At 42.9% G+C, this 11,367-nt stretch overlaps 1 protein-coding gene across 2 annotated transcripts; it reads right to left on the reverse strand.

The window, feature by feature from the left end:
- Nucleotides 1–7,178: 7,178 nt before the first annotated feature.
- fabpl (Fatty acid-binding protein, liver-type) lies at nt 7,179–9,975 on the reverse strand. Of its 2 annotated transcripts, none has more exons than XM_045711137.1 (4): nt 9,820–9,975; nt 8,477–8,643; nt 8,001–8,093; nt 7,179–7,275 (listed from the first exon to the last, which is right to left on the reverse strand). In XM_045711137.1, the coding sequence occupies exons 1-4, from the start codon at nt 9,884–9,886 to the stop codon at nt 7,225–7,227; spliced, it is 378 nt and encodes a 125-aa protein (XP_045567093.1). In that variant the 5' UTR covers nt 9,887–9,975; the 3' UTR covers nt 7,179–7,224.
- Nucleotides 9,976–11,367: the final 1,392 nt, after the last annotated feature.

Genomic DNA, 11,367 nt, shown 5'->3' on the forward strand with positions numbered 1-11,367 from the left:
CGCCACATCTGGGGATTGCTTTAGAGCCGTGTAGTACAACGATCTTAGTCCTGTATTGACGCTGCCTGCCTAATGGTTCTTGAGGGCATAGGAATTTGTAAGCTTCCGGAGTTAGAGTCCGCTCTCCTTGAAAAAGCATTACCGGGCGGATGTTGCCTGTAATCCATTGCTTAGTGGGGTATGTAGCATAGTCACTGGGAAAAATGAGGTGTTGATACATTTATTGATGAAGCCAGGGACTGATGTGGGGTAATTAATGCCATCGGAAGAATCCTGTGAGAATATATTCCAGTCTGTGTTAGCAAAAACAGTGCCGCGTAGCTTAGCATCTGGGTTTATCTGACCACTTTTTGATTGACCGAGTCACTGGTGCTTCCTTGCTTTAGTTTTCACTCGTAAGCGGAATCAGGAGGATAGAATTATGGCCAGATTCTGCCAAATGGAGTGCGAGGGAGAGTTTGTATTGTTTGTGTGGGAAGTAAAGGTGGTTTAGAGTTTTGCCCTGGGCTGCACATATTAACATGCTTTGGGAATGAGGTAAAACAGACTTAAGTTTCATGCATTAAAGTCCCCGGCCACTAGGAGGGCCTGTTTCCTGTTTGCTTATGGCAGGATATAGTTATTGAGTGCTGTCTTAGTGCCAGCATTGGTTTGTAGGTGGTAAATAGACAGCTATGAAGTTAATATAGACTAAAACTCTCTGGGAAATAATAGTGTGGTTCCAGTTTACATGAGATTAATGAGGCAAGCAAAAACTTGTGACTTCCTTAGATTTCGTAGGCACCAGCTGTTGTTTATAAACATACATAGACCGCCACCCCCTTTGTCTTACCAGAGGCGCCTGTTCTATCTGCCGAAAAAGCGAAAACCTGCCAGCTGTATGTTATTCATGTATCATTCAGCCATTATCAGTGAAACATAAGATATTATCGCTTTTAATGTCCGCTTTGCAGGATATATAGTTAATATCAATGATTGTACTTTGGCTAATAGGACCGATGGTAAAGGCAGATTACTAAACATGGGGGTCGCCTTTAGCAATCTCACCGGGAGTAAAGACTTCCTCCATCCTTGTCATTATTGAAAGAGATTGTGATATCTCACATCGCAAAATAGGGCTACTTAATATTAAATCCCTCACGTGCAAGGAGTATAGAATGAACTAAACATGATCGTAATGTATGATGTGATTGGCTGACTGAAACATGGTTAAGCTTGATGGATTTAGTTTAAATGAGGCACCCTCCTGGTTACACTAGTGACATATCCCCATATAGGTGGAAGTGTTTCTAATATTTACTGAGAGCAAAATTTTTATTGACATTAAAGAAGACTACATTTTCGTCTTTGAGCTTTTTTAGTCATGAAATCTATGCAGCCTACTCAATCACTTCTTTTAGTGGGTTTTGTCCAACACTGTCCGGACTATCATTGCCACAGCATACCTGGATCTAGTTTTGTCCCGTGGAATAAATATTGTGGGTCTAAATGTTGTTATAATCCTGGAATCGGACCACCATCTTATTACGCCTTGCAATTGCAACAAATAATCTGCTTGACCCAAACCAAGGATATCAAAAGCCATGCTATAAATTCTCGGACAAACCCAACAATTCCAGATGCCCCCAGACTCCTCCTCCACCTACCCAAGGACTTCGAGTACAAAAATGTAACCACCCAACTGAGGATCTACATTTAACCAAGCATAATACCCTAGATGGAGTCGCACCCCAAAAAAAAAGAATTTGTCACAAGAAATTAGCTCCCTGCTATACAGAAAATATCAGAGCCCTGAAGCAAGCTTACAGAAAATTGGAACGGAAATGGCGCTCCACCAAACTGGAAGTCTTGGAAAAGACAGTACTGTGCAATATCGAAGAGCCCCCACTGCTGCTCGATCATCCTATTTTTCCAACCTAATTGAGGAGAATAAGAACAATCCTAAATGTATTTTTGATACTGTCGCAAAGCTAACTAAAAAGCAACATTCCCCAAGAGAGGATGTATTTACTTCAGCAGTGATGAATTCCCGAACCCCTACGACGAAAAGATCATGATCATTAGGAAGCAAAATACGCACTCCTCTTTGAATCCAAAGCTCCAAAGCTCAGTTGTCCTGAGTCCGCACAGAACTGCCAGGACTTAGGATCAATGGAGACACTCAAGTTTTCTAATCCTGTATCTCTTGACATATGAAAATAGTCATGGACTCTAAACCTTCAAGCTGCATACTGGCCCTATTCAACTCAGTAGTATAAAGAGCTACTTCCCGTGCTTGGCCCTCCTATGTTGAACATAATGGATGGCTCCCTATCCTCCGGATATGTACCAAACTCCCTAAAAGTGGCAGTAATAAAGCCCTCTTGAAAAATAAAACAGACCCGGCGATATGAATATCCTATTCCTCTGAAAAATAATAACAATAATATTTCCCAGCATCTCTCTGCCTTCCTGAAGACAAATAATGTATATGAAACGCCTCAGTCTGGTTTAAGACCCCATCATAGCACTGAGACTGCACTCATGAAGGTGGTAAATTACTTTTAATGGCGCCAGACCAAGGCTCTGCATCTGTCCTCGTGCTCCCTGACCTTAGTGCTGACATTGACACTACCGATCAACACCATTTTTTGGAGAGATAGGAAACCCTAATTGGTCTATACGGACAAGTTTTGCCTGGTTTAGATTTATCTGTGGAAAGATATCAGTTCATCTCTGTGAAAGGTTTGTCCTCTGACAAATCAATGTAAGTTTTGGTGTGCCTCAAGGTTCCGTTTAGGGCACTATTGTTTTAATAATACCCTTTCACTGCATGCGGACGACACACATACGATGAAACATGGTGAAACATGGTGAAGCCCCAAAAATGTACCCTGGAAGCCGTGTTTGAGACATAAGGAAGTGGATGGAGGCAAATGTTTTAATTTTGAACTCGGACAAAACAGAGATGCTAGTTCTAGGTCCCAAGAAACAAAGAGATCTTCTGTTGGATCTGACAATTCATCTTGATGGTTGTACAGTCGCCCCAAATAAAACTGTGAAGGACCTCGGCATTACTCTGGACCCGGACTCTCTTTTGACAAACATATCAAGAATATTTCAAGGACAGCTTTTTTCCATCTTTGTAACATTGCAAACATCAGTAACCTTTTGTCCAAAAATGATGTAGAAAAGCTAATCCGAGCTTTTGTTAGATTAGACTACTGCAATGCTCTACTCTCCAGCTACCTGGATAAAGCACTAATTCAACTTCAGTTAGTGCCAAACACGGCTGCTAGAATCTTGACTAGAACCCCAAATTTGTATCAAATTACTCCAGTGCTAGCCTCTCTATACTGGCTAGGGCTGATATCAAGGTTTTACTGCTAACCTACAAAGCATTACCTAGGCTTGCTCCTACCCATCTCTCCGATTTGGTCCGCCGCACACACCTACACGCACGCCACGGTCACAAGACGCAGGTCTCCTTATTGTCCCTAGAATTTCTAAGCAAACAGCTGGAGGCAGGGCGTTCTCCAATAGAGCTCCACTTTTATGGAAAGGTCTGCCTATCGATGTGAGAGACGAGACTCGGCCTTGACCGTTAAGTCTTTACTTTAGACTCATCTCTTCAGTAGGTCCTATGATTGAGTGTAGTCTGGCCCAGGGGTGCGAAGGTGAACGGCAAGGCACTGGAGCGTCAAACCGCCCTTGCTCCCTGCCTGGCCGGCTCCCTCTCTCCACTGGGATTCTCTGCTTCTGACCCTATTACGGGGGCTGAGTCACTGGCTTACTAGTGCTCTTTCATGCCTTTCCTAGGAGGGGTGCGTCACTTGAGTGGGTTGAGTCACTAACATGATCTTCCTGTTCGGTTTTGCGCCCTTCTGGCCTCGTGCAGTGGAGGAGATCTTTGTGGGCTATACTCAGCCTTGTTGCCTCCCGCCCCACAACACTAGGTGTTCGATTCTCTCATTTGATTTTATTTGAGTGCTCAGAGTCCCATCTAGCTAAGAATTTAACTCCAATATTTGACATACATGAAATGTCAAAGAGTGAAATTCTGAGCTAGTTCCCTTCCAGTGATGTTGCCTATATACTGAAGAAGGAGGTCAGTAAATGGGTGGGTGAAATAGGTGGGCTGTACAAGGAACTACAAATAGGTAACTTTGAACTACAAATCCTATCAACCAATCTCTCAAGTGACCCCCATGGAACCCTAGCATCACTTGCAGCTCATTGGTGGACTCGATAAGGAAGGCTGTGGTCAGCTAAGTCCAGGAGCCTGAGGATAATGTCACCAGAGTTGCTGCCCTCTGATTGGCTGATTTGATTGTCAGCTTCCACCTCGGCCTTCCAAGATTGGTCCACACTGCAGCCCTCTGAGATACAAAATAAAGGATGGAGCAGGACACACAAGTCAACTCCCTCCCTGAATTGCGCCTTCACTTTTCTAACCACCGAGTGCATGATACTCCACCTGTCCCTTACATACCACGTTTGCATTCCCGAAGCCCCCCAGCATAAAACCTAAAAAGCCCTGACATGGGGAAAGAGTCTAGTCATTATAGACTAGATAGCCGATTTTAGTTCATAGGAGTGGTCAATAGCGATAAAGAGGCAAATAACTATATTTAACAAAAGTATAAAATTAACATGCAACAATTTAACTGAGTTACAGTTCATATAAGGAATTCAGTCAATTGAAATCAATTAATTAGGCCCTAATCTATGGATTTAACATGACTGGGCATGCGCGCAGCCAAGGGTGGGCCTGGTAGGGCATAGGCCCACCCACTTGGGAGCCAGTCCTACCCACTCGGGAGCCAGGCCCAGCCAATCAGAATGAGTCATTCCCCACAAAGAGCTTTGTTACAGACATAAACACTCCTGTTTAATCAGCTGTCCAGGTGGCTGGTCTCAGACGATCCTGCAGGTGAAGAAGCCGGATGTCGAGGTCCTAGGCTGGTGTGGTTACACGTGGTCTGCGGTTGTGAGGCTTGTTGGACGTACTGCCAAATTCTCTAAAATGACATTGGAGGGGGCTTATGGTAGAGAAATGAGCATTTTTATCTCTGGCAACAGCTCTGGTGGACAGTCCTGCAGTCAGCATGCCAATTGCACTCCCTCAACTTGAGATGTGGCATTGTGACAAAACTGCACATTTTAGTGGCCTTTTGTCATGATAAGCCACACCTGTCAGGTGGATTGATTAGCTTATTAAAATTAGAAATGCTCACTAACAAGGATGTATACAAATTTGTGCACTTTGAGAACCTTTCTGGGGTCTTTTATTTCAGCACATGAAAAGACTTGACATAATACGTTTATATTTGTGCAGTATAAATGGCTCAATATTACTTTGACAGGTCAACTATACCATCCTAACACCGCTCTGGGGATGGTAACAATGAAGGCAGGGGTGCCCCACTGGCAGGCAGGGGAAGATAGGTGGGACACTGCATGATGTGTAAGGCCTATGCCATCTTGCAGAGAACCCACACAAAGACCTTGAGGTAAGACATGAAACTCACAGGATGATCTACAAGATTCAAATGCATTTTTATGACATGATCCCGCCTAGGTTATGAAGACAGTGGAGTAAAGGAAGTTTAAGTAGAATGAGTGTCATTTTCCACACAGGAGGAGGCGCTGAAGAACTAGCCAATAAGCATGAACGAACCTATGGCGCCAGGTGTAAAGAAACATGTCAGACAAATCAACCCTTCAATTCCTAAGTCCATGACACATCAAATCAAACTTTGTCACATGCGCCAAATACAACAAGTGTACACCTTACCGTGAAATGCTAACTTTCAAGCCCTTAAATCAACAGCGCAGTTCAAGATTAAATATTCACCAAATATAGTTACAAAAATTAAAGTAGGAATAACGAGGCTATCGGTACCTAGTCAATGTGCGGGGGTACAGGTTAGTTGAGGTAATTTGTACATATGTGAAGTGACTGCATAGATAAACAGCAAGTAGCAGCAGTGTACAACAGAGGGGGTGGGGGTGAAGGTGTTGCGCCCTCTTCACAACTGTCTTTGTGTGTTAGAACCATGATAGTTGGTTGGTAATGTGGACGCCAAGGAACTTGAAACTCGAACCGCTCTGTCAATGGGGGGCTTGTTTAGCTCGCCTTTTCCTGTAGTCCACGATCAGCTCCTTTGTCTTGCTCACATTGAGGGAGAGGTTGTCCTGGCACCACACTGCCAGGTCGTCTACAAAGAGGTCAGGTCTCATTGTCGGTGATCAGGCCTACCACTGGTGTTGTGGTGCACCTAAAACTTGGTTTTGGAGTCATGTTATACCACGCAGTCGTGGGTGAACGGGGAGTACAGACCCGAGGGGCCCCAGTGTTGAAGATCAGTGTGTCAGACCTGTTTGCCTACCCTTACTACCTGGGGGCAGCCCGTCAGGAGGTGCAGGATCCAGTTGCAGACGGAGGTGTCTAGTCCCAGGGTCCTTAGCTTTTCCAACCAGCTGGGAAACAAGTCACCCTTAAATGGTGCACCTTTAGCCCCTTGTCAGTGACACTGGGGTGGAACTAATGAAAGCAATGTCCAAAAACAGACACTAGATTGCCTGAAACTTGATTTGCAAAAATACCTGGAAATTGAGCAATCTGCTTTTAAACTGATGCACCAACTGTGGTAGGATTCTTACCCATATTGTGACAGACTAGACGGAACTACTGTCTAGTCCTGACCATAGTAAGATGTTATTTTCTATGGTAGAGTAGGTCAGGGCGTGTTTTTCTATGTTCAAGTTTTGTTTGGGATGATCTCCAATTAGAGGCAGCTGGTCCTTGTTGTCTCTAATTGGAGATCATATTTAAGTAGGGTTTTTCCAGCTGGTGTGGTGGGATCTTGTTTTTGTATTGCTCTGTGAAGCCTGCAGAACGTGACCTTTAGGTTTCTTTATATAGTGTTCTGAATATAATAAATATTTATCTTTAGCCCTCAACACACTACCAAAGCCTTATTTTCTACACTGCTGGGTTCTACATTTTAATGTGACTGATTTGCAGCAAATGTAGAAAACCCACTTTGGACATTGTGTACTGTTTACCGAACTAAGCTATTCTAATGAATCCCACTGAGGTCTTCACATTCAGCCAACTCAAACCTTGCCTCATTACAAACCTCAATTTTCCCCTGAAGTTCTACCCATTGATATGAAATGCTGAGACCAGACCATTCCATGCCCTTCACATTTTATTAATCCAAAGACTGCAATAGATCTTCACATTCGTTTGCTGGTCTTCTTGTATGAGATGCCAGGCAGAGTCAAGGTCTGAAAAGAGAAAGCATCTGTAATCATTATTCAATAAATCCATGCCAGTACACTATGCTTACCAAACCGGACGCACTCGTTCGCACATTGATTTTGTTCACCCACACTAGAAGCGATCAGGACATGCAGGTTGAAATATCAAAACAAGCTCAGAAACATTTATATTAATTTGGGGCAGAAATAATTCAACATTTATGGCAATTTAGCTAGCCAATTTGTCCTGGTATATAAACATTGGGTTGTTATTTTACATGAAATGCACAAGGTCCTCTACCCTGACAATTCACAGAAAACGGAGTTTGTTTCTCTTCATCTCGCCTCCTTCCTTATATGGAGGTTGACAACATTACAACTGACCAGAGTGTGCCCCTCAAAGTTCATCTTCCAATCACCCACATGGGTATATGCACCTAAGAACCAATGAGATGGGAGAGGCCAGACTTGCAGCATGTTGAGCATCACAAATAGATCTAACTTCCATTTTAGCACCTGGCCACGCAGACGCTTGCTGAGGCGCGCGAGCAGTGTGGTTGCCATGATTGAATAAACGGTAGATTTATTTTGCGACGCGAGCGGTGGGGTCAGCATGTAATTAGGACATTGGTGGCAGCAAACTGTTGAATTGCATTCACGGCACTGTCAAAGACTACCCATTTTGTTAATGGTATAAATTAACCCTGAAATAGTGTCGCTCGTGAACCCCCAGCCATATGCCCCGGACTCACGTTGACGAGGGTGTTTGCGTCTGTAAGTTCTGTGACATATTCGATCCCATTCAAGAAGGCCATCAGCTTGTTACCTTCCCTCGTCACCACAGACTGAAACAGGAGAGGTCAATGGTTAGCTCTGAAAGCAGTGGTCACCAACTACAGTCAACTAGCACCAATTTAACAGGCCCAAGTTGGATGGCCATATATGAAGAAAAAAAGTGTGACAGTGTGCATCTGTGTGAGTTGCTTTTGAGACGTAAACTGCTATAATAGTGCAACTGTGAGCCTAGTGCCCGGAGAGCAGAGGAGATTCTGCCAAAGAAAGTCAGTCCTCCCACAACATCACTGGGACCTGAACTAACTAACCATAGTGACCCCACATCAGCTGAACGTTTAGTTAGATACTGGCTGTATATGTAGGGAGATGGATAAATCCAGGCTACATGTATGAAACTCATGGTTGGGTTGTGACATGCGCCACCCACATTGACCTTCTCCCCGGTCGGCGACTCGAGCTCCGTCTCCTGGCCAATGGTGAAGGAGTTGGTGAGGATCTTTGTTCCCGTGGTGACAGTCACCTTGAAGTGGTCTCCAGTCTCCTCAATCTCAGAGATGCTCTTGATGTCTTTGCCCTCCTGGATAAGCTCATCAGGGAGACCTACATGTTTGCAGCAACGAGTGAGTCATATACTGTGCTTTTTAGTACTACAAAAGTTAATGAAGTGGGACATGAAAACTGAATTATTACTACTGAAGTAAAGTTCTGATGCACTATAATATGGCAACAATGAACTGAATGCAAACATTGAATGCATTCCCAGCTAACACAACATTCTGAGGATCATACGTTTTAGGGCGTGGTTATTTTGCATACCAAATTCTGGCAATGGTGCAGGACAGTCGCTTGGCTTTGGAACATTCCCATTAAGGAATTTGACAAAATGTTATTTTCTTGGCATTTCATGGGATCAGAATATTTCCTGAAAGTTCAAACATTTAATTTAACGTGAAGTACTAGGAACATTAGTCATTTTACATTGGGAATGTTCTCAAGTTGTTCAGCTGACTTTAAATATACTCGTGTGGGAATTTCAGTACTTCAACATAATGTTCTGTAGGTTCTCAAAGTCATGTTCTCAAAACACTAAGAACTTCTCATACAAAAACAACGAACATTAAACAAAATTACTAAACACACATTCCTTTCTCAGCTTCAACAAAAGCCAAGTGTACACCACAGTAGTTGGCCACACCTGATCTTACTGAGTGCTTGTTCCTGTTGAAATAGTATGTGAACAGACTACATTTATCCACTTTCAATGAGTTACAAAACTAATGCATGACAACTCCATCCTGGAAGCACAGTGGATTAATTCCATGGATAGAGGACAGAAGAGCATAGGTTTGAATCTCACTGACACAATGAATGATTAATGCCTAAGCAAATCATTTTCAAACAAACCCATCTGTGCTGGAAGTTCAAAATAGTTAACCCAAACTAAACTAGCGGTGTTAAGTCTTAAACATTCAGTGAAAGTTAATAAAATAAAAACAGGAAATAACCTATAATTTGTTGTTAAAACTAACACCTCCCAGGAGAACATAGTAAGATGTTCTCAGAACCTCCCTGGAACCTATAAAAACATTTTTTTAAAGCCTACGTCTCACTTCCATTCTCAGAACATCCAAGGAAACTAGTGTGCTACCTGGGTTTGCTACTCAGAAGTAACCATTGCATTCGCAATCACCATCGAACATCATTACTGAAAGGACTACAACTTCTGAAATTAACACCAAGTCTAATCAAATGTACAAACCCAACAGCAAGACTTACCAATAGCCTCCATGAAAGACTCAAAGTTCTCATGTGTCTCCATCTGGTATTTCCCTGAGAAAGACATGGTGACTATAAGACAGTGACCGTAGAGATAGCCACAGCTCCCTGCTTGTCTTTATACCCTCATCTATCCAGCCCTGCAATCATTAACTAACTAAAGGTGTCTACAATTGAGAACGCCTCCCCCTCATATCTTCCCTCCTACTTGCCTGTAGGCACAGATCTAGGATCAGCTTCCCAGCCAAGGGCAACTAATCTACATAGCAATGGTCAACTTTATTGTACTCTCCCTTCTCATCCTCTCTTCTTCTACTTTGGCGGTGTGAGTGATCATTGATCTGTTTTGATAAACAAGGCCTCCTCGACTCCTTAGAAAAATGATAAGCAGTCTCATCATTGTAATACAAATGTATGGATCAATCAACACATTTCATATTCAACTTGACTTTATATACACCTGTGTTGAAAATAAACTAGGCTACATTGCACTTTGAGTTGATTGATTTGAGAGGTGTATTTTGTCTCCCTGCACTATAAAAAAACTTAGAATCAATATACAATTGTAAGGCAGCAGACTGCAATAGGATTGTGAGTTTGCAAAAATGTTTGGCATATAGCTGAACCAGCATACATTCTCAAGTTGAATTTTAATGTTCACTCAACTTTTCATTTTACGTAGAGTGAACATACAATTCAACTTGAAAAATTGGAATCCAGCCAGAGAACGTTAATCACTGACAATGACTGCCAGGAAATACTTCTATTTGATTTAGGTAGTCTCAATAATAACTGGAACAGCCATCTCAGTAACAGATGCAAAAAGTCCAACTATTAACAGATTGGATTACTTTAGAAAAATGTACGTTACTTATGTTGGTGTAGCATAAGATAATCAACCAATGAATGTACATGCAAAAACACAGGTCTTAAAAAAAAACAATTCAACGTTCAATTGTAAGGCAACCAGCAACCAACAAACGTTCACCCATTAGCTACATTTACTTTCCTTTTGAAGTCCAACAAACTCAGAGAATAACACTGATTAATCAATTGGTTAAGTGAAGACACTTGCCAGTTGGTCAGAGCATGCTCGGAGTACACGTCCTGGTAATCCCTCTAGCCCTGCGGCCTTGTGAATGTTGACCTGTTTAAAGGTCTTACTCACATCTGCTACGGAGAGCGTGATCACACACTCGTCCGGAACAGCTGATGCTCTCATGCATGTTTCAGTGTTACTTGCCTCGAAGCGAGCATAGAAATAATTTAGCTCGACTGGTACGCTTGTGTCACTGGGCAGTGCTTCAGTGCTCTCTGGGCAGTGCTCTCGGCTGTGCTTCCCTTTGTTGTCTGTAATAGTTTGTAAGCCCTGCCACATCTGACGAGCTTTAGAGCCGGTGTAGTACAATTCGATCTTAGTCCTGTATTGACGTTTTGCCTGTTTGATGGTTCGTCGGAGGGCATAGCGAGATTTCTTGTAAGCTTCCGGGTTAGAGTCCCGCTCCTTGAAAGCGGCAGCTCTACCCTTTAGCTCAGTGCGGATGTTGC

The sequence above is a fragment of the Salmo salar genome, unplaced genomic scaffold, assembly GCF_905237065.1.
Source record: "Salmo salar unplaced genomic scaffold, Ssal_v3.1, whole genome shotgun sequence".
In the NCBI taxonomy this organism is placed as follows: Eukaryota; Metazoa; Chordata; class Actinopteri; order Salmoniformes; family Salmonidae; genus Salmo; species Salmo salar.

What these genes read in the sequence shown, in the direction of transcription:
- fabpl (XM_045711137.1), bottom strand. Translation starts at nt 9,886, where the DNA reads ATGTCTTTCTCAGGGAAATACCAGATGGAGACACATGAGAACTTTGAG. An exon ending in GTCTTTCATGGAGGCTATTG is followed by an intron (nt 8,644 to 9,819) that starts GTAAGTCTTGCT and finishes GCAAACATGTAG; the next exon opens with GTCTCCCTGATGAGCTTATC. An exon ending in ACGCAAACACCCTCGTCAAC is followed by an intron (nt 7,276 to 8,000) that starts GTGAGTCCGGGG and finishes TTCTCTTTTCAG; the next exon opens with ACCTTGACTCTGCCTGGCAT.